The 23751-nt window shown below is 43.5% G+C and overlaps 1 protein-coding gene across 1 annotated transcript in view; it reads left to right on the top strand.

Annotated features, from left to right (window-relative positions):
- Window positions 1-1433: 1433 nt before the first annotated feature.
- PRTFDC1 (phosphoribosyl transferase domain containing 1) overlaps window positions 1434-23751 on the top strand; it is a 91744-nt gene continuing 69426 nt past the window's right edge. The window contains exons 1-3 of the mRNA XM_082834191.1: window positions 1434-1515; window positions 10299-10405; window positions 16143-16326. Coding sequence (XP_082690317.1) covers window positions 10302-10405; window positions 16143-16326 — 288 coding nt within the window. The 5' untranslated portion in view covers window positions 1434-1515; window positions 10299-10301. The remainder of the gene's footprint in view (window positions 1516-10298; window positions 10406-16142; window positions 16327-23751) is intronic.

Genomic DNA, 23751 nt, shown 5'->3' with positions numbered 1-23751 from the left:
TTTTTTTCTATATTTATGTTGAGGGGAAAAAAAAATACCTGAAAGGTAGCAAGATTCTTACTTAGCCTGAATATCTGGAAGAAAGTATCTTTCCACTTTTTTTGTTTTTTTTTGTACTTGTAACATTTGTAAAGGGTTTTGTTCTGCACTAAGAAAAAGCAAAATATCATCATCATTATTACTGGCCTTTGTTCACAATGGATTTCATCCAGACTCTAATCAGTTACTCTGTGACTAACAATCTGAGTCACTAAGTTTCACATGTTTATGGATTTCAACACAATTCCCAGGCTGAGCATTTTTTTGTTTATTTTCATGTTTCAGGACTCAAAAAACTAAATGCCCTTCCGGATTTCGAATCTGGTGTCACTGAGTGACTGGCTCTGAACAACTCAGCACATAGACTGAATCACTCCTTCAACAACAGATTAACATTGGCAAAAGGTCAAGAACTAACCAAACTGGCAAAAGGTTAGTATATACTTTTAGGACAAAGTCTTTAGCCTGGTGGAGAATTCAGGTAAACATAAATATTTGTGTTTACACCATGGTAATGGTACTAGACAGTTTCAGAATTGAAAATGCAGGAACCTCCAACTAAAAGGGGATTAAGAGAAGGACAAAAAAATGCAAGTATATTTACTGGTTATTAACTTTGTAAAGATCTACGTCTTTATCCTTACAGCTTCTTCAAGGGAGTATCAGAAAATGGACAATCTGAGCTAAAATATCCTTTTTTATGGAAAATTCCATTATTTTAATAATTTTCTCTTTCTACTGTATCCATTCTCATACCAGTCCCATCTTGTCCCTAGATTATAACTGTCCGTGGTTGGTCACCCTACACCCATCTTAAAAATGCAATTACCCTGTCATTTTCCCATCAAATAACTTTATAAACATTTGGTCACACATTGTCACAGCATCTCCAATTAATAACACAGTTATTAATTAATTAATAACAGTTTTATAGCACTCTTCAAAGGATTCTCTTGCATGTTAGCTCATGTTAATCTCATCTTCATATGCAGTAGAGCAGAAATGTATTGCCCCTCTCACGGATGAGAAAATTGCGGCATATTGATGGATGTAATTGGCTTAGCCTCAGTGGCTCACGTCATATGGATTATTGCTAGAAAAATCAGAATCCTGGTCTGAAGCCATTGCACTAGACACATAACAGAAATTTGAGATTTAAAAAGAATTTTTGCCTCTGAGTCCTCATATGCAAGATTAAGAGTAAAGTCTGGACAAATGATTTGTTATTCTTGGGTATCATCGGTTCTTGCAAATGCTATTTGTGATATCAAATGTATATTGTATTACATTAATGCTGTCCAAAGTATAGAAGTATAAGTAGATCACACAAAATGTTATCAAAATATAAAAAGATAATAAATAAAATGAATTTAAAAAAATGATTTGTGCATCATTCTGTATCCTTCATAGGATGTCCTATGGGTCCCTACGGGATGTTCTTGAGTGTGCATTCTTAAGATTCCTGTTGTCATTCAAGTAAGTGACTTCTTTTTTTTTCTTGTGAACCTATTGGATTTTACATTTAATTAATGGCCTTTCTAAGGAAAGGTTTATCTACCATATCCTTTACATCTTCCACAGTGCCTGGGCTGGGCACACAGTAGTAGCTTTTTTTTTTTTGTGTGGTACGCGGGCCTCCCACTGTTGTGGCCTCTCCCGTTGCGGAGCACAGGCTCTGGACACGCAGGCTCAGCAGCCATGGCTCACAGGCCCAGCCGCTCCGCGGCATGTGGCATCCTTCCGGACCGGGGCACGAATCCGTGTCCCCTGCATCGGCAGGCGGACTCTCAACCACTGCGACACCAGGGAAGCCCAGTAGTAGCTTTTTGATTTCAGTAGAGCAGCTACATCTGTAACCTATTTTGAAGTTTCTTGTCCCTAAGGCCCATGTACCAACACTGAGCATCCTATGGGTAAATTTGATTTTGCAGCAGTAAGACAGTGGGATTCCTTAAGGCATCGTTGGTGAACCATTGCATCACATTCACCTGAGTGTCTTGGTGCAGATGTCTGAGTCTGAACACAGAGCTTCTCCACCATAACCTACCGAGTAGGCGGGTGGCTGCCTCCCCAAAAGAGTCTTCTGAACTCTAAAGTTGGATCACCACTTTTCAGTTTCTGGAAGTTTAAATGACTTTGGTTGTGAAGATGCTTCCTGGGCCTGGTCTTTGACAATGAAAATAGAAGATGGTCCCTCACCTTTGAGAAAAGAGGTCAGACTATAAAAATGGCCCGAAACACGGACGTCTGACACTTATCGAGAGAAAATGTTTATCTGTGCAGGAAACACTGTCACCCAGTTTATGAGAGCCAGCCCACAAGCACAGCACCTAATTTCAGCAATCCACGAGGCTGCCTTCCTTCCACGTGCTGGCACATAGGAGAGGACAAACAGGGCTGAGCGCGGCCATGTCGGAATGACTAACATTTTTCCAACCCACAGTGACATTACTGACTGATAACTATTTTCCCCTCAAACCAAGCAAAATCAGCATTCCTCTCCCTCCCTTGTGCCGGACCCGAAGATGAACAAGATAGTCTTTCGGAGGGGCCCGAGTTCAGCTCGGGGCTTCAAACCTGAGCGGGGCTGCAAAGGATGAGGCGGGAGGGAAAAGACCAGGGCAATGAATGCATATAAAGGGAGGGCAGGACCCTTGAGGAACAGACAAAGAACCGGGACCCTCATTCCGGGGAAGGCTGGGATCAGGGGTTGAATTAACAAAAGATTCATGAAAGAAGGCTTCTGAATCTGGGAAGAGCGATGGCATTAAGCTGCAACCTGAAACAGTTAAAATCTGACCATACGTTCTTACAAAAGTGGTAAAGTAGATGATGTGTCAAAACTTCTCTTTTTTCGCCCTGAAAGGGGTAAAGGAAAGGCCCTATTTCCCAGTTTACATCCTGTAACCGCGGGCATGGTTCAGGGACAAGCCACTGCACGGCTCTTTCAAGCTCCTCCTGGCTGGGCAGTTCGAGGATTTTAAGAACACATCATAGCTTCGCCCACAGCCGTACTTCGAGAACATCCTCTACTGCAGGCTCTTTCGCGGATTTACTTGGGATAAACAGCGCCTGAAAGTCAGCAGGAAGGACTCAAGGACCTTGTCAGCCCGAAAGCTGGGACGACAGACCCAGGGAGGCGGGGGACCTGGGCACGCTTTCTGTTCCTGTAAAAACCGAGCCGCGGGCAGCCTGGGTCTCGCGGGTCCCCGCGGGGCTCGGGCTGGGGGCTCGTAGACGGGCGGTGGCCGCTGGGGAACACGCGCGGGCGCCCGGGGGACGGCGCTGAGGTGGAGAGGACGCCGCTCCGCAGCTGCGCCCCGCGCCCCCGCCCCGGGCCCCGCCTCCCCGCCCAGCGCCCAGCGCCCGAGCAGCCGCCCGGGTTGGGGGCGCGGGCCGAGGCGCTGGAGCCGCGCCAGGCGTGGGGTCGTCCGCGCGCCGCGGCTTGGTCGCCCGGCGGCCCGGGGCGGGGCGGGCCCCCTCCCACGCCCTCCCCCCCTCCCCCCTCCCCCCACCCCCTCCCGGCCCGTCACCATCCCGGCTTCTTCCCGCGCGCTTCTTTCCTTCCCGCTTTCCCCGGAGAAACATGGCCGGGAGCCGTGAGGAGGCGCCAGACTACGGGCGAGGCGTCGTGGTAAATGCAACTCCGGTTTCGGGGCCGAGTCGCGCGCTCCCCGCCCCTCCCTTGTTGGCACCCCCCCCTTATAGATTAAACGCCCGAAATGCATTCGGGAGAGAGCGGGCCACGGCTTTGTTCTTCCCTCCCGACGGGATGGCTTCCATCCTCCCCCTCCCCCAGTCTGACCCCCCGCTTAACATCCCTTCACCCCGTGTCCTCGGTGTCCCCCCCGCCCCCCCGCGCCAGGAATCCGCTACTCCCGCGTGAAGGCCGGGTGGCGCCGGCTCCCCACTCTCGCCGGCCACCGGGAGTCACCCCCGGGCGCCGGGCGGGCCTGCGAGGACCCCCGCGGGCCGCTCTTGTGGGCTTCCTTCCTCTCGCGCTCCCTCCTGACTCCTTCAGCGCGGGCTTCACGTGCTGTTTTCAGAAAGGGTACTGAGGGCGCTCCGGGGCAGCCAGGAAGTAAAGGATCTCTAGTGGACGGAGCTTGAGCTTGGAAACCCGGGCGAGGGCTCTTTCTGTGTGGCCTCTGCGCGAGCTCAGGACACGCTAGCGCCGTCGAGCGAGCCTCTGGTTCGTCAGAAGGGAAACAGCACGCTGGGCCCGCTGAGCCAACTAGAGAGGGTGTGTACAGAGTAGCTAGTAGTGCGTCCGAATGAGAAGGTAGGGGAGGATGGGGTCCCAGGCCAGAGCCTCTTTATCCCTGGGGATCCCTCGAAGTCAGCCAGCGCCCGGTGGGTACCCATCGCTCGGTGGGTACCCATCGCTCGGTGTCCTGGAATCAAACCTGGTCTTGGCCTATGGCCGCTGGCTTCGGCTTGGTTTAGAATGGTCTCTATGAAAGGTGGTAGTTTTAACGTGTCAGGTTTAAAGTGATCTGCGGGTGCGGTGTGGGCTAACTTGCTACATTAAGAGTCTTTGTTCAGGGATCAGCCTGTAATGCACAGGTAATCTGTGTGTGAGCGGGAAGGGACTACAGGAGTAGTAACGTTCTGCTAGGAAACATCTCACAGCCTAACCGATCTGTTCAGGTTGAACCGTGTTGCCCAGTAATAATTTCAAAGCCGGGCCTTTCCTTCTTAAAGGAGGAGTTCATTTATTTATTCATTCCACTCATGTTGACTGTCCTGCTGTGTTCCAGACCGTGTTCTAGGCTCTGGGGAAACAAAAAGCCCTGTGTTGGTGGAGCTTACATTCTAGAGGGGAACACAGGCAAGCAGTAAGAAAGCAAATACACAAGGAAGATACTTTCAGAGAGTGATATGTGCAGTGAAAAGACGAGCAATGAGATAGAGAGTGGTTGGCGGAGGCCTGGGGGTGCTGCTTTAGCTCAGGCAGAGCAGCCCCTCCGTGACATCTGAGCCAAGACCTGAAGGCTAAGCAGGAGGTAGCCACGTGAAGACTCTGAAGAAGGGTCTTCAAGACAGCGCCTGCCAAGGGCAAAGAAATCATTACATTCTGAGAAGGAATCGTGACATCCAGTTTATGCTTTTAAAAAAAAAGGTCATTCCAGTTGCCATGGAGAGGATGGTCAGGCCTAGATTTCGGGTGAGTTGGAGAGGGATGAAAATTCTGGACAAGTTGAGTCTCTAGTGCCTGTAAAGCCCGTGGGTCAGGATGCACAGGAGGCAATTTGAAACTCCTGTTTGGAATTCAGGAGGGTGATTGGTTAGATTCGGAAATTGTCAGCAAATAGAAAAATATCTGATGCCTGGCAGTGGATAGGGCTGCCCAGTGAACATGGAGAAGAAATGTGAAACTATTGTTAAGGGTAGAAAGCCCCAAATGTAACAGACCGGGTGTCTGGGAGAAGCCAGATAAGGATACCAAGAAGGAGTAGCAAAGTAGGAGAGAGCAGGCGGGGTGGTAGGTGCCTAGGGAACAGAGTTTTGTGGAGGTGAGGATAAGAGGTCAGCAGGAGGGACAGATGCCTCAGGAAGAGCCAGTGGCATCAAGATGGAAAAGACGAAGCCATCAGAAGTGAGAATCTTTTAAACAACTATTCCATCAGTAGAATGGTTAAAATATAGTACTAGTATCTAATAATAGATAGTCTTAAAAATGAATGAGGTCAGTCGATATGACTAATAGGAATGGTAGATTGTTAAAGTCTAAAAAGCAAATGATGGAACAGTAAGTAGCCCAATCTATCACTGCTAAAAGAAGCTTTCTCAGAAGCAAGGTAATTTGGTGAAAGATGCAGGAAGGTAGTGAGAGGGTCCACCAAGGTTGGAAATAATCAAGGTATAATGGAGATCATCCTTGCATTTATGTCATTCTCTCCAGTAGAACTTGGGATAATTACATTAATATCAAGTTGGATATGGGCAGGCAAGGCAAATTCAGAATGAATTCAAGGTGCTGATGGAAGGGTCGAGAGGAAAAGGAAAGCTTAGGAGGGTAGGTATACTGGGAAAGCAGAGAGTGCTCAAGGATGGGTTGGAAAAAATCAAAGGGAAATTTTAGTACCGGTGGGTAAGGGGGCAGGTAGTAATGGCAGGTATTTATTGAGCACTTACTATGTGGTTTTCCTGTATGATTCATTTAATCCTCACAAATCTTTGAGGTAGGGATATTATAATCCCCATTTTACAGAGGAAGAAACTGAGGCAATGATAAGCAATCGCCAAGGTCACATGATTAGCAGATGGCAGAAGCAGAAGTTGAAGCCAGCTTTCCAGCACTGTGCTACCTGGGAAGCTGTGCTTCTGGAGAAGAGTGTCAAAGGGGAGGCTGCTGGGACGGACGGGATGTGGCTGAGGTGGACTAGAGGCGAAGTCGTTTGAGCTAAGGTAGGTGAAGTTACTACAAGATGGAGTAGCTAGAAGGATCATCAAGGTGTGTATTGGAGTGTCCAGAAATGAAGTGAAGAAGAGAAGTCTGAGTTGGTAGAAACTTGGTGATAAAGATGGCAAGGGACATAGAGCCAGATGACTTGAGCCTAAAATGAGAAATACAGTTCGTGCAAGAGAAGGGAAAATGAAGAGACTGAAGATGGCTCTCGCCTACAAATGGCTTTCAGTTTACTCGGGGAGGTAGGACATTAGTAGATTATTAACAGTAAATGGGAGCAAGTGCTAATTACCAAATCGGAGATGTAGACCCTGAGTTCGGAAACTTTGCTCAGGATAGACTGGCTACCAGTGTCCCCCCTACCACCCGCGCACACACACCTCAGCTGGTATATCTTTGTTGCTTCTCAGGGAGAGAAAAGATTTCTCTACCTCTCTGGTCTTTGGGGATCAAGTTATTAGATATGGTTTACTTTTACAGAACCATTATCAAAGAAGCATAGTTAGTGCCCTACACATGTGAGTTTGGTAGGAGTAAGGAGAAGAGAAAATCTGAAATGATTGTGCTTCTGTTATGGCATCTCCCTCCCCCTCCCCCCATGGAAACGACTTTACTAGATGTGATGAGTTTCCCCTTCCGGGTACAGAACCCCCCACAGAAGAGGAAGGCATGCAGGATGTTATTTGGTCTGTGGAGCCCCCCTTCATTCCCCTGGTAGCAGAACCTGGGACCCTTCTTTGAGGACACAGCTTCGACTCAGTTTCTCAACATGTGGCTCTGAGGCATCCCTCACAGTGCACCCCCTTCCCTGGCTCTGGGGCTGGACCAGTAACCCCAGCTGGGCCAGTTGACGTTCTTGTCTGGGATTCCCAGAAGCAGAACTGTGGGACGAGACTCCCTTCCTCTCTAACAGTGGACGGGTGGATGTGAACCTGAAATTGGCGGCCGCCGTGGTCACTGCCTGAAGGAGAGAGTAGGGCCCAGGCTTTGGGGCTTAGCAGCAGAGAGGAGCCAAGGTTAGCTTTTTTTTTTTTTTTTTAAAGATGTTGATGCAAATACATTTTAAAAAATTAAAAAAATTTTTTTGGTTGCTTTGGGTCTTCGTTGCTGCACGTGGGCTTTCTCTAGTTGTGGCGAGCGGGGGCTACTCTTTGTTGGGGTGTGCGGGCTTCTCATTGCAGTGGGTTCCCTTGTTGCGGAGCACGGGATCTAGGCGTGCAAGCTTCAGTAGTTGTGGCACGTGGGCTCAGTGGTTGTGGCTGGCGAGCTCTAGAGTGTAGGCTCAGTAGTTGTGGCGCACGGGGTTAGTTGCCCCGCGGCACGTAAGATCTCCCCGGACCAGGGCTCGAACCCATGTTCCCTGCCTTGGCAGGCGGATTCTTAACCGCTGCGCCACCAGGAAAGTCCCCCAAGATTAGCTTTTTGTATGTGTTTCCAAACTATTTTTCTCCCTAGGGGATACAACTTGAAAAATAAGGCAAGACATATTCTAAGCAAAAAAATTTATTTCTGATGACTTAGAAAGAAGGTCTTCAGTATATCTTCCAATGGGGAAAAGAGAGTCCGAAGGAGTTCCGGGGTTTGAATGTGGTGTAAAGCGGCTCAGTGTGTTTGTCACTTCCCCAGCTTGGCCATATTTTGCGTCTTTGAACAGAGAAGGCATTGTTCTGAATAAACTTAGAGCATATTATCTGTGAGACTGAAACTATTTAAAGACTTCTTGTTTTGATTTTTCAAAAAGCAGATGAATAACATAATTATCTGCAGTTCCTAGCAGCCTCCATTCCTTCAGGTCTAGGACGCATTTACAATGCAATTTGTATGCACTATTAAGGATAAACCCGTGGTTCCCTCATTTCTAATTGTCTTTTATCTCTACAGTGAAAACTCACTATTTCAGACTCATTGGGAAATAGGCTGGTTTGGCTGATAGGATAGTTTTAGAGAAACACGTTGCTTCTACTTTGAAATTTACAGCTTTAGCTAGGGTAATAAAACTTTGGCAGGTAGGTGTAAAGCACTTCTTTAAATTAATGAACACATGTAATTTGTAAGTAAACTATTGATGTTTCAGTACATCTAACTGGTTAACATTTACTGCAGCGTTCTGTAGACCAGATACTGATGTAAGAGTTTTATGTCCATTATCTATCTTATTTAATCCTTGAAATAGCCATATGAGGTAGGCATCGGCTCCATTTTATAGATGAAAACACTGTGACCCAGAGAGGTTAAAATGCCCAAGGTCTAACAGCTAGTAAATTCACCCCCGGGTGTGTTAGACTTCTAAGCCATGCTCTTAATCATTACTCCATGCTGCCTCTGAGCTACAGATAACCAGTACAGTTTTTATATGTAGGTTTGTGTTGTCATTTTATCATTCTTTTCTTTTTGGGGGCGTCATTTATTAAGCATTTATTATATACCTGGAGATGTGCTAGGAACTCTAAGTACGTTATCTGCTCTGTCTTTTTATCCTCGAAACAACCCTGTCCGTGGGTTTTATTGTGTCTTATTTAAAGGAGGGGGAAATGAGGCTCAGGTGTAATTTTCCTAACATCATAGTAAGTGTCAGAGCTGAGCCCTAGAACATGGGCTAGAGAGTCTCTGAGATTCAGCCAGGCAGGGGGTACTGCAGGATTTCCGTGGTGGGAAGAGTGGCCACTGGTTCATGCCGCTGCCTCTGGGAGGGCTGCAAGAGGTAGGGTGGGTAGTGTGTGTCGTCTGGCAGGGGAGCCAGAAAGTGCTGTGCCCTTGGGTGATCTCCCTGGGGCCTGGCGCTGGTCAGGCTTCTCGTCTGGTCTTTGTCGTGGTCTGCCAGTGCATCTTCTGGAATCTCCTCATGTTCAGCTGGCGGTTCAGGCTCTGACCAGCCGTTGTGGTGTTGATGGTGGCAGCAGACCCCAGGAGTTCTCAGGGTAGAAGCCAGAGTTACTCTGTGCAGATTCAACAGTTGCCACCAGCTGATTTGCTGGTCAAGGCAGAGCAGATGTGATGCTCTTCAAATACGCAGATGGGGGCTGCCCTGGTGGCGCAGTGGTTGAGAGTCCGCCTGCCGATGCGGGGAATACGGGTTCGTGCCCCGGTCCGGGAAGATCCCACATGCCGCGGAGCGGCTGGGCCCGTGAGCCATGGCCGCTGAGCCTGCGCGTCCGGAGCCTGTGCTCCACAGCGGGAGAGGCCCCAGCAGTGAGAGGCCCGTGTACCGCAAAAAAAAAAAACAAAAAAAAAAACTTTATTTCTAAAAAATGCTGAGAGCATCATCTGACAACACAAGGTTGCCATAAACCTTCAATTTGTAAAAAGCATACTGTCTGCAAAGCGCAATGAAAGGTGTGCCTGTAATTACAAACATAATTTTACTTATAAATTGTATAAGTAAATTGTATATTTACATATGTGCACTCTTACAAACAATGCTGTCAGGTTAGCTGTAAGGCATTAAGTTGGTATTTTATCTTGTGATGCCAAACGTCAGGAATGGTGTTCACTTCAGTAGGTCCTTTGTCAGGTTACATGAAACAAATTACCTTGTCCCACCTGGCTTCTCATAGGTTGACGGAATATAATTTTTTAAAAAACTTATTTGGCTCTACCAGGTCTTAGTTGCAGCTTGCGGGAAGTAGTTCCCTGACCCGGGATTGAAGCCAGGTCCCCTGCGTTGGGGAGTCTTAACTGCTGGACCACCAGGGAAGTCCTATGGAATATAATTTAATGCCATATGGATTATCAGACCTAGTCTGTTTTCAATATTATTCTTTTTTTCAAAGGATGCTCTTGTTTATTTATGTTTCTTAAAATAAATTTCCAATGAAAAATATTGTAACCAAGATAATTTGATTTACAGATTATGGACGACTGGCCAGGCTACGACTTGAATTTGTTCACGTACCCACAGCACTATTACGGAGATTTGGACTATGTCCTCATCCCTCATGGCATCGTTGTGGACAGGTGAGTGCTTTTTGCTGTGTAAGTTTTGTCTAGCCCTCTCCTGTGTGAATCAAACGGTACACTTGGGGACCCTATTCCGGAGTCTCTTCTATATAACGGTACACAGAACTTTTATACTACAGAGAATTTGGAATAAAATAAATCTGTGCTTTACATGAACTAGTTCCTGGGATATTTGTTCAGGGGAAGTGGTGAGAAGGCTATACATACGGAAGGTGTTACATCACAAGTAACAGCCTCGAAATAACAATGTCCTGTACAAACTGATGAAAATGAGGGTTGGGAAAGCGTTTGTCTCACGTTTTTCACAGACTCTTAACCAGGGACAGTTAAGAGGTGACCTTTGCTTTCACAGGCCACACCCCTGAAGGCTTTTCCTGCGACTTGTATTTATCTCAAATAAGTCTTTTCTCACAGGTCGGCCAGTCTGTGCGCAATTAGATTTTCAGTGGTGATGTTTTAGAAATAGGAATATTTGCAACTTAAAAATAGCAGCACAGAACTGTTTCGCAAGTAGTGTTTCTAGTTCTTTTGGACCCGTCGACATAGATATCCTCTGGCTCCTTCCTAGCCGATTGGCTTTTCGAAAGCCAACATTTTCTCTCCTGTTCTCAGCCCCTAAGTTATCCTCACTAGTTTTTTGGTTTTCAGAGAGCCCCCTCCAGTTCAGCCCACCACAGCCTTCAGGACTGATAGGTCCTATCCCTTTAACAAGGCTTCCTTAACGCCCCGACTCTTGCCTTTCCATGGACCTCTAATTTCTTGTACAAAGGTCAAGTACTTAAGCCTTCACATTTATATGAAAAGCAAGCTTCATGGATTTCAGACTCAGAAATTGGGGCGGGAGAGGCTCTAAGAAGCAGGAGAAACTAAAACTTCGGGCTCCCCGCTCTACCCTTTTCCTTAAGCCGTTGTATTTCTGCCTCTATTTTTTTAAGCTGTTATATTCTTCTGAGTTAAAATTTAACTTGTAAAATAGATTCTCAGCCAAAGGAAAGTTTGAAAAGCACTGGATGGTCACTATTCCCAGGATATTATCTTTCCATCAGTGCCTGTCTGTAAGCAAAAGGAAATGTCATTCTCTCACTCACATTCTAAGATTTTCCATTGGATAAGATCTGCACATTGTGCATTCTCTCAAACTATAGTATATTATTAAAATAAGGTCTAGTTTGTGGTTTCTCACAGCCTCAGGTGGCCTTCCATGGTATACAAGTTTTAATCCTTGAAGGGAAAACAGGTTCTGTGATGAAATAAGTGTAAGAAATTTGGCATCTCCCAACTTGCTAGACCTCCATGTTGGCAATTCATATTAAAGATACAGATTCCTGCAAAGAAAGGGGAGGGGTAGGGAAGAAATCTGCTTGACTTTAGCAGTTAAAGCACCTTTTCTGTGTAGTGGGTGTCTTTGTACTCAATTCACTTCTTAATAACTCTCAGAAGCGTTTTCTCTTCACACGAGTTTGGGAACCCCTGGTTTAAACAAATTCCTGCTTTTCTCATCTGAAAATTAATTTATGACTTAAGTTAATTGCATCCTGATTTAGTACACAATTGAATCCTGGTAAGGTTACCAGTTCCCTCTACAGGAGACTTACCCAGTGAACTTGTAAAAATGCATAATCTTAAGCTTTTTGTCTAGAAATTCTGATTCAGTGGTCTGGAGTGGCGTCCCAAGAATGCCCTTTCCCACGTTTAAAATTAATTTATTAAGATATAATTTACATACTACAAAACTCACCCATTGTAGGTAAATGACTCAATGATTTTTGGTACATTTTTATGGTGAGGCAACCATCACCACCATCGTTTTACGATATTTCTCTCATCACCAAAAGTTTGTTGTCAGTCTCTGCTCCTACCCCCACCATCAGGCAATCACTAATCTGATTTCTTTCTCTATAAATTTGTCTTTTCTGAGCACTTCATATAAATTAAATCATACAATATCTGATTATTGATTCATCAGTTGATGGACGTTTAGATTTCTAGTTTTTGGCTATTGTGAATAATGCTTCCATGAACATTCACGTACAAGTCTTTGTGTAGGCATATCTTTTCATTTCTCTTGGAGAGGAATTCTGAGTTTCATGGTAAGTTTAAGAAACTGCCAATTATTTTCCAAAGTGGCTGCACCATTTTACATTCCCACCAGCAGTGTTTGAGGGTTCCAGTTTCTCCACATACTTGCCAACATCTAGTATTGTTTGTCCTTTTAATTATAGCCATTCTAGTGGATATATAAAGGTATTTCATTGTGGTTTAAATTTGCATTTTCCTAATGATTAGTGTGCTTGTTAGCTATTCATACATCTTCTTTGGACAGATGCCTATTTAAGTCTTTTGCTAATTTTGCAGTTGGGTTGTTTCTCTTCTTATTGAGTTGTAAGAGTTCTTTATATATTCTGGACACAAGTCCTTTATCAGACATATGATTTGCAAGTATTTCCCACTAGTATGTAGCTTGTCTTTTCATTTTATTATTGATATCTTTTAAGGAGAATGTTGGGTGAAGTATTCTACAAATGTCAGCCAGGTCCAGTTGGTATATGGTACTGTTTCTTTCAACTGTATCCTTACTGGTTTTCTGCCTTGTTGGATCTGTCAGGTACTGAGAGAGGGGTGTTGAAGTCTCTAACTGCAATAGTGGATTCATCTACTTATTACAGTTCAATAAGTTTTTTGGTACTCTGTTGTTGGGTGCAGACGCATGAAGGACTGTTAGGTCTTCCTGGAGAATTGACCTCTTTTTAATACACTAATGTCAGTCTTTATTCCTGACAGTTTCTTTGCTCTGAGGTCTGCTTTGTCTGTAATTGATACACTACTCCAGCTTTCTTTTGATGATGTTAACATGGTACATCTTTCTCAACCCCTTTAATCTATCTGTGTCTTTATGTTTAAAATGGATTTCTTGTGGACAACATATATTAGGGTGTTTTTTTGATACACTCTGACAGTCTCTGCCTTTAATTGGTGTATTTTGACAATTCACATTTAAAGTGATGATGATTGATATACTTGGTTTAATCTCTACCATATTTGTAACCATTTCCTATTCATTGCCCTTCTTTTTTTAAAATAAATTTATTTATATATTTATTTATTTTTGGCTGCGTTGGGTCTTCATTGCTGTGCACGGGGTTTCTCTCCTTGCAGCGAGCAGGGGCTACTCTTTGTTGCGGTGTGCGGGCTTCTCATTGCGGTGGCTTCTCTTGTTGCAGAGCACGGGCTCTAGGCATGTGGGCTTCAGTAGTTGTGGCACGTGGGCTCAATAGTTGTGGCTCACAGTCTCAGTAGTTGTGGAGCACGGGCTTAGTTGCTCCACGGCATGTGGGATCTTCCCAGACCAGGGCTCGAACCCGTGTACCCTGCATTGGCAGGCAGATTCTTAACCGCTGCGCCACCAGGGAAGCCCCTGCCCTTGTTCTTTGTTTCTTTTTTTTGTCTGCCAGTCTGTGAAAACTGTCTCCCCCACAATGTGTAGCCTCTGATGATGTGCAGTTTATTTTTCTTGTTTTTCCTTTTAAGTTTTGCTCACCAGAGTTCATGCTTGTGTCTGAATAGCTTAATCTTCAGCCTAAGATTGGGTAGAGATTGTACTCAGACACCTTGAGCCAGGGAGGCCTCCACTCTTTGCTGATGAATGTGTGTGGGAGCCTGGCAAGCACATTCAAATTTCCAGCGTTTTTCAAGCCTTCCCTGGCTTTTACTTTCCACTGAGCTTTCCTGTGTCTCTGCCGCATGGGTTTATGGGCTCCACTGTTCAGGGATATGTGGTGGCCTGGGCCCACACTGGTCTCTGCAGTGCATATGCACAGCTTCTGGTTGACTTGGGGTATGTGGAGAGTTTATTATGTGCCCCTCTCCCATGACTGTAACCTCCTGGAACTCTCTATTAAATCTGTGACTAGTCTGCTAGGTAGTTGCTCAAACAGGACTGCAACTTCAGGATAACGGGGCCCCTGGCCCTCCCTGTTCGCATGCTACCAAGATGGCCGTGTTAACTGATGGTGTTCCCCATCGGGTGAGCAGTGCCCCACCCTGCTTGACTACCCGGTTGAACAGTAGAGCAGATTGGGGGCCAGGGAGAGGGGACCATTCTCAGACAAGAATACCACAGATCTGTGCTGTTTCTACCCAGTGTTCAGTGTTTTCATGAATAAATGATTCTCAGTTTGGTGCATGCCTTTGGTTGATTTCCAGAGCGCTGAAATAGTTGCTTTTGACAGTTTTGTCCGACTTTCTACTTTCTCTTTGTGAAGAGGATGTTTTGACCTCCTCACTGCATCATGCTGGAAACAAGTGTCCCTTTTTATAGAATATCTGGCATGCTGGGGACTTTCCTGGTGGTCCAGTGGTTAAGACTTCGCCTTCCAATGCAGGGGGTTCAGGTTCAATCCCTGGTTGGGGAGCTAAGGTTCCACATGCCTCATGGCCAAAAAAACCAAAACATAAAACAGAAGCAGTATTGTAACAAATTCAATGAAGGCTTTAAAAATGGTCCACATCAAAAAAATTCTTTAAAAAAGGAATATTTGGGGCTTCTCTGGTGGCACAGTGGTTGAGAGTCCGCCTGCCAATGCAGGGGACACGGGTTCATGCCCTGGTCCGGGAAGATCCCACATGCTGCGGAGCGACTGGGCCCGTGAGCCATGGCTGCTGAGCCTGCGCGTCCGGAGCCTGTGCTCCGTAACGGGAGAGGCCACAACAGTGAGAGGCCTGTGTACCGCAAAAAAAATATATATATAATATAAAAGGAATATTTGGTATGCTGATGTACGTTTCATTGATCATATTTTGAGACACATTACATGAACCCGTGGTTGTCATTTTGTATCTATATGTATGCACATATACACACACAAATAAAAAAACTATAAAAATACATAAAGTGTATATATTACATATTTAAAACATATGTGATATAATATTTTATTTTTTCACATCATTCACTTCATCTGTTTTAAATCTAATTCAGTTTGAGGTGCCAGTGGGAATATTTTAAAAAGTGTGCCCCTTCGATCCTACCTTCATTCAAGGTTTTAGTGTTGTATGGGTGTATGGGCAATGGACTTATACATATGAAACAGTGAGAAAAAATACAATGACAGTTCCACATTAGGTGTTGGATGCCAGCCCAAGGCTGCATCATGGTAGAACTTCAGGAGACACCATTCAAACTGTGATCTGTGGAGATGGTGTCCACTGAGATTGCCCAGAGCACCTCTCATAGAGGTAACGTGTTATCTTCATCAAATATAAGTCAAATATTATTCTTTCGATAGTTATTGTGGTCTTGACTTTTCCTCCAGTCTCATCTAACGTGGTCAGGTGGGTGAGTCATCCTCCATTTCCTTCTTCTCTGCTTTAAAGGGAACGTAATATCACCACATGCCATCATAGCCTCGTTAAACCTAACAGCCAGGCTCTGTAGTGATCAAATAATAGCCTTCGTGATCTTTGACATCATATTTTACACCTTAATCATTTTTTGTGATGCAGAGGAGCAAAAATGTATGATTGATGATGTGGTTATTAGAAATATGTTTTGAACACTTTCTCTTTATCCAACTTTAACAAAGCTTCTTTATCTGTAACATTCTGTCTCCCAAGCCCTTCTCCACATTCTCCTGCATAATCTAATATGTAGAGTACATCATGCATTTTTTGGGAAAGGAACAAAAATGCTCAGAAGTAGTCATGCTTTAATGTATCTTTTAATCCCTTCTTTCAGAATTGAACGGCTGGCTAAGGATATTATGAAAGACATAGGATACTGTGACATTATGGTCCTGTGTGTACTTAAAGGAGGCTACAAGTTCTGTGCAGATCTGGTAGAACACCTTAAGAACATCAGTCGAAATTCCGATAGATTTGTCTCTATGAAGGTTGATTTCATCAGACTAAAAAGTTACAGGGTAAGTTATGATTTACTCCATTTTCATTATATGATGTTCAGAATGAACAGTGCTATAAATCAAAGAACTAATAATATTATGAAGATGAAGGATGTATTTTATTTTAATTTGCAAGATACTACAACCTGTAATTCAGATAATATTCTTTGGGCAGGGGGAACCCTCCTATTATATATCCCATGTAGGGAAAGATGACTCAGGAATGATTCATGCTTTTTTTATGGTTATAAAGTTGAGTGGTTATTTCCTGGTGCCTAGTCTCACCAACGGCCGTGTTGAGAATGAGTATTAAGGAAGTCCAGTGAATACAGACGTGTTTCTGCTCTGGATGTCACTGTTGGCCCTGGAGACCTGTGGGAGGGTGTCCCCCCCAGAGAGGAGTGTTAGTACTTGGGTGACTGTGGTCAGGGCCTGGAGGTAGAGAAGTAAAACCTGTAGGGACAGTGAGTTATCAAGAGCAACGAGGAACTTCCACCAGTCTGTGCTGGGTTTTCTTGGCCACCACTGGATGGAATTGAGAGAGATTATTCTCCAAGGACGTCTGACCTTAGCCTTCCCCTCTTTTCTCTATGCTGTTGCCTTTTGTGATGCTTTTTAAAAAAATATTTATTTATTTATTTATTTGTGGCTGCACTGGTTCCTCGTTGCTGCGCACAGGCTTTCTCTAGTTGTGGCGAGTGGCGGCTACTCTTCGTTGCGGTGCGCGGGCTTCTCACTGCAGTGGCTTCACGTTGCAGAGCACAGGCTCTAAGGCACGCCATCTTAGTAGTTGTGGCGCACGGGCTAAGTTGCTCCGCGGCATGTGGAATCTTCCCGACCAGGGCTCGAACCTGTGTCCCCTGCATCGGCAGGTGGATTCTTAACCACTGCGCCACCAGGGGACCCAGATAAGCTCTTTTTGATGAACTCAGAGTCGATTGACTAATCACCTAATCATGGGAGTGAATTCCTATTATATTTACAAGTCACACCCGCACGTACGTGGAGGAGATTATACACAAAGGGTGTGTACATGGGGGATAAGGATGGGAGGGCATCTTAGAATTCTGCCTACCGTTCTCTTTCTTTGACTCAGTTGCCTCAGCTTTTGAGTATCTGGAAAATTAGTTCTTATTTCTTAAGATACTCTATTTTCCTGATGACCTCTCAGGGCAGGATGAAGCTGGGGTTTTTTTTGTTTTTGTTTGTTTGTTTGTTTTTGCAGACATCTTAAACCTAATTTATTGGTTTCATCTTCTCTTAAAAATCTTTTCTCTCTTGAGGTGTCTTTCATCCTGATTTAAGTAGCTGTGCTTCCTTCTTACAAGACTTTTTTTTCTTTTTTACTTGACTCTGATTCTTACTGTATTTTTCCCCAGCAAACAGCTTTTTAAAAAAATCTTTTAAAATCTTAAAAAAGTTAAAGTGAGGTTTATTGAAGCATAATTTACGTGCAATAGAATTTCCCTCTTTTAGTTTGCAGTTCTATGAGTTTTGACAGATGCATACGGTCATGTAAGTCGCCACAATCAAGGCATAGCACAGCCCTTACCACAAAAAATGCCCTTGTGTCCCTTGGTAGTTAATCCTTTCCCCAGGCCCCAGGCTCTGGCAACCACGGATCTATTTTCTGTCCCTGGAGTTTTGCTCGTTGCAGAATGTCGTATAATGTAATCAGATATCATGTGGCCTTAGTAAATCTGTAAAGCTTAGCATCAGTCATTTGAAATTCATCCCTATTGTTGTGTGTCCCAGTGGTTCGTTTCTTGTTGTCAAGTAGGATTTCATTATCTGGATGCGCCAGTTTTAAAATCATTCATCAGCTGAAGGATGTTTGGTTTGTTCCCTTTTTGGGGTGATTATGAATCAGGCGGCCCTAAATATTCATCTGCATGTTTCTGTATGTACTTATGTCTTTGTTTCTCTTGAGTAAATTTGTCTTGAGATTCCTAGGTCATATGGGGAGTAGACAGAAGAAATTGCCAAGCTGTTTTCCAAAGTGATTGAATAATTTTGCTTCCCCACCAACGTGCATGAGAGTTCCAGTTGCTTCACATTTTTGGCAACACTAGGTATTGTCAGGATTTCTTTATTTTCTTTTTTTTTTACCCATTCAGCTAGCTGATGGTATCTCACTGTGGTTTTAATTTGGATTTCCCCGGTGAATAATGATGTTGAGCATCCTTTCATTGAGTAATCGTTGCTTAATTCAAGGTCATGAAGATTTTATCCTCTATTTTCTTCACAAAGTTTCCTAGTTTTAAATTTAGATCTAGGTGTGTGATCCGTGTTGTGTTAACTTATTAATATGATACAGATCAAGGTTTTTTTTTTTTTTTTTGGCAAGTGAGTGTCCACTTGTTCCAAGATCATTTGATGAAAAAGACTGTTCTTTTCCATTGAATTGCCTTTGATCTTTGACTGGAAATCAATTGACTGTATGTGCATGGGTCTATTTCTGAGCACTCTGTTCAGTTCTGTTCATCTACGTGCTTATTCTTTGGTCAATACCACACTGTTTTGATTACTGTATCTGTACAGAAGTCTGGAAATCAGGTAGTATGTGTCCTCCAACTTTGTTCTTCTTCATAACTGTTTTAGCTATTCTAGTTGTTTGTCTTTCCACATAAATTTAAAAATCATGTTGTTGATTCCTACAGCATAACCTGTGTTCTGCACAGGTGTATCTGAGTTACATGCTTCTTCCTGGGACGCATGTTCAGAAAATGACGGCATTAGGATGATCTGAGGGTGGAATTTTTGGTCCTACGATGTCAAATGGTCATCCATCAGATTTGCACAGGACCAGTTTAATGGTTGGGGGTCTTGACTGATTTGACCTGGGCAAGACTAACTCCGTGTTCCTGAAAAAACAACTGTACTATAGCAATCCATATGTCAGAGGTGTTATCTATAGGAGGTGATGAAAGGCGTCTTGTGATATATTGTCTAAGCTACGTGAAGCTTGGAGGGTATGCAGTTTTTGAAAACAAAGCAAGCTTCGTCAGTGAAGGCAAGTTACAGGATGTTATTTATTAAGCAAGTTATAGTTTAAGGGATCTAACTGATGACTGCCCTTGGTTTCACTATTATATACGGTAAGTTTTTCTTTGAATTTCAATTTCCAGTTGCCTATTACCAGTATATAGAAATACTACTGATTTTGTGTATCAAATACTATGAGTTTTCAAAACTCTCTTATTAGTTTGAATAGCTTTTTTGTAGATGCTTTTGGATTTTCCTATGAACACAATCATTTCTTCTGTGAATAGAGATGGTTTTACTTCTTTCTTTCTAATTTGTGTATTTCTTTTTATTGCTTTATTGCACTGGCTTGAACTTCCTGTACAATTCTGAATAGAAATAGTGAAGGAAAGCATTCTTGCCTTGCTCTCAGTCAGTATGATATTAACTGTCGCATCCTCAAATTTTTGATGTATTGTTTTCATTTTCATTCAACTCAGACTATTTTCAGATTTCCTTTGTGACTTCCTCTTTCACTCATGGATTCCTTTTTGTTGTTTAATTTCCAAATATTTGGGGATCTTCCAGAGATAGTTCTATATGATTTCTAGTTTAATTCTGTTGCAGAAAGGATACTTTGTATGATTTCAATTCTTTTAAAGTTTTTGAGTCTTGTTTTATGGTCCAGAATACTGTCAATCTTGCTGAAACTAAAAGCATTAGGATCCATGTGAGGTTAAACAATGTTGCTAACTCTCACTGTCCATTTCTCTAAACATCCTCTATTTCATCAATGTTTTAACCTAGAGGCACACATTCTAACACTTATTATCTCATGTTTATGTGATACTAGTTCTGAACAAGCGTTTGCATTTGTATAGCTCCAAGACTATTGTGATCATTTTTGCTGCATCTCGACAGATATTTTCAAGTCACCGTATTTTTTTCCCTGGGGATAGGGCTATGGGGGCGCCTGCCCAGGGTTCTGATGAAGGAGGAAGGCAATAGTAGACTTTATTTATTATTTATTTTTGGCCGCGTTGGGTCTTCCTTGCTGTGCACGGTCTTTCTCTAGTTGCGGCAAGCGGGAGCTACTCTTCGTTGCAGTGCACGGGCTTTTCATTGCAGTGGCTTCTCTTGTTGTGGAGCACGGGCTCTAGAGCACAGGCTCAGTAGTTGTGGCACACAGACTCAGTAGTTGTGGCTCACGGGCTCAGTAGTTGTGGCACACGGGCTCAGTAGTTGTGGTTCACGGGCTCTAGAGTGCAGGCTCAGTAGTTGTGGCGCACGGGCTTGGTTGCTCCGCGGCATGTGGGCTCTTCCCGGACCAGGGCTCGAACCCTTGTCCTCTGCATTGGCAGGCGGATTCTTAACCACTGCGCCACCAGGGAAGCCCTAGACTTTCAATCTTTACCACTAGCATCCATTCTCACACACAGCGCATTTTAGTTTTTGTCCCACCCTTAAATCCTGTAGGAGCCAAGGATAATTGTGGTGTCTCTTCTCTTCCCTTCTTACAAAATGTCCTTCATCTTGTCCATCACCAAGGTGACGCAGATCATCTCCTGAGAGATGACCTCACGTAAAAGCCTATCTGCTCACTCAGAGCCAGCTTTTCCCCTGATTAAATTCCTCAGAAATGGGTGGAAAACCATATTCATAGACCAGGCTATGAGGTGAACAGCCCAGCTCTCTGCTCATAGAGCGTAAGCTGTCCTCATCCAGAGGTGAATTCATTGCCCTCAGTTTAGTCTTGAGCTGACCATCCCTTTACACATTTGAGCTCCTTCAACATTCCCGAGGACAGAGACCTATTAAGACACCACCAAACAAGGGGAACAGGGCTATAGCTCATTTTCCTCTGAGGGTGTCTGGTGCTCCCCCATACCTCCAAACCGACTCATCGGGAGCAGACATCTGGAAAACATCTTAGCAGAAACAGTGGCCACCAAGGTGTTCTCTTCATTCCTTTAGAAATTTCTGGAGGGCAGTCAGGACTCTGTGGGCTGTTGTGAGTGCTGGTCAGAAGCATCATGTAGTTTTACTCCCTCCTATCCTTCTGCTCTGTGATTCTTTTTATTTTTTTTATTTTTTTTTGAGGAAAAAAGTTGGAAGTTCAGTTTACTGAGAGGCAGTGTGTCTCCTGGTCACAGCCATCAGCATTCATAGTTCTCTTTAGGGGCTCTTTTCCCAGGAGGGGTCCCAGTTGTTTGAGCCCTCCACTGTTTGCTAAGGGACCTTCCTGAGGAATGGATGGTCCAGATATCTCAAGGCTCTAGGCAATTTGACTTGTCTTTGTTTTGCATTAAACTTCCCTTAAGACATGAAGTGAATTTGCATGAGTGATAACCATCTAGACGAAGATTACTTAGAAATTAGCATTAGGCTAATTCATTGGAGAGCATGGCCTCACATACTCCTGTTCTTTAAATGAATTGAGAGGCACTGGCTGCCTGAATTCCTGAACATTTCAAGTTTTCCTTCCTCCTTCCCTCCGTTCTTTCTTCCTTCCGTCCTTCTTTCTGTTTTTTCACTAGTGTTCATTTAGCATTTGCCAGATGAATTCATTATCTCAGTTAATCCTGAGTGTAACTCTGCCAGGTATCGCTCATCTCTTCTTTTATTGATGAAGAAAAAGAGGCTTAGAGAGGTTAATTAACTCACCTAAGGTCACACAGCCAATAAATACTAGAGATAGCACCAGAGCCCAGACCCATCTGTCTCTCAAGCCTGTGCCCTTTGCAACATATCACATTTCCCACAGTCTTTTCTAAGGTTTTCCACAAAATTTTACTGTTTCATGAGTTACTAATAAAGGAGTTGGTTTTTTCCCTAAAATATATGTAAGACAAATATAAAGTTCATATATACAATTATCATCTTTATGCAATAATTTGCCTTTAAGAAACGGTGACCTTACTTGAGAAAATCTGGAAGTTGCATGAAGAAAGAACTTATTACATGTATTAAACCCCATATGCCCACAAATGGCTATACTTTGTAGCTTGTCTTATAAGATCAACAAAACTAGTGAAAGTATTCAGTGTTTATTTTATTTAACAAAGAATCAAATATCAATTATTTCTCATAAAAATGTTTTTGTCTACGGGGCCTAATTTTTCAGCTGATCTAATAATCCAAAGATAACACTCCATTACATGAGCACCTATTTGTGTTACACCATTATGTTACACATTTTAAAAATATTTTCTTTTTCTCAAAGTAATACATTCAAGTAGGTTAACAACCCAAACAAAGAATTTGATCGTGGTAGTTTTATGGAATAAACAACTTGAAAATCCTCTTGCTACAGACATCTAAAAATGCTAGGTGAATGTAATAACTTTTAAAAAGCCTTTTAAATGCTTATTGGAGCTCACAAGAAGGTAGGGAATATCCAAGGGGCAGGAATGAAGATCTGAGAATCAGCGCATAAGTGTGAACTGGGGGCTCCCAGGAGGCAGGGTTGGGAGCTGTTGTCTCAGTAATCTGACTTTAACCCCCATGGAGAGGCAGATGGTAAAGGCTTGGACCCATATAAAATGAGAAGTTAGATGAGACCCTCATGCAAAGCCAGTGCCTTCAAAGGTATATGCCCTTGCTGAAAAAAAATCCATCCTTTAGTAATGGAAGACCCTAACAAACTAGCTTGTCCTTCTTGGCCTGGGCTGGAGTGGGAAAGTGAAATATCCTGTGGGAACTTTTAAACAGGAGTCTGTACCTCATGTGAGTTTGAGGTTTTCGTTTCCTTTACCTGCATCATCTGGGAAATTCCAACCAGAGAATTTAATATTAAAATTGGTCTCAGACCACACTACTCCCAAATTCCCTGGTAGAAGCAAGTGGAAAACCTCTCTGGAGGGAATATCTCAACCTAGGCAGGATTCCACGGATAAGCCTCCCTTAACCTGAGCTCACACACCCAAAGCACAACAGATGCATAGAAACAATCTACCATAGGCCAGATTGGCTGGCAAAGTAAATACCAAAAATAGGTAAACAAGCTATGTGAAAGAGAATATAACATAATTATGCTTAACGTGACTAAAGACATAAATTAAAGGATTTAAAGGAAAGATAAGACAACACGAGAAGAAAAAATAAATGAGACCTCTGGGAAGGGAAATTATAGAATGTCTAGCAAGGAAAAAGGTACTAATTGAATGGATAAGAAAGTAACTTGAATGATAAACAGATTGAATGTTGTTATGGGTATGAATTTTGAACTGGAAGATAGATCTGAAAAACTATCTAGAAGGTAGCATGGATAGAGATGGAATATAAGAAAGAGAGGATGGGAGACATGAAAAATTGAGTGAGAAGCTCAAAAATGTGTCACCTAGGAACTCCATATGGAAAGACTAGAGAGAATTGAGGAGAGGCAATTTTTGGTAAGATAATGACGAATCACATTCTAGAGCTGATAGGAGACGTGAATATTCAGATTCAGGAAGCACAGTGACACCACAGGTAGACACATCC

The sequence above is a fragment of the Leucopleurus acutus genome, assembly GCF_964270905.1.
Source record: "Leucopleurus acutus genome assembly, chromosome: 1".
Classification (NCBI taxonomy): Eukaryota; Metazoa; Chordata; class Mammalia; order Artiodactyla; family Delphinidae; genus Leucopleurus; species Leucopleurus acutus.
The sequence above is the reverse complement of the archived record's forward strand: the minus strand, read 5'-3'. Positions and strand labels throughout refer to the sequence as shown.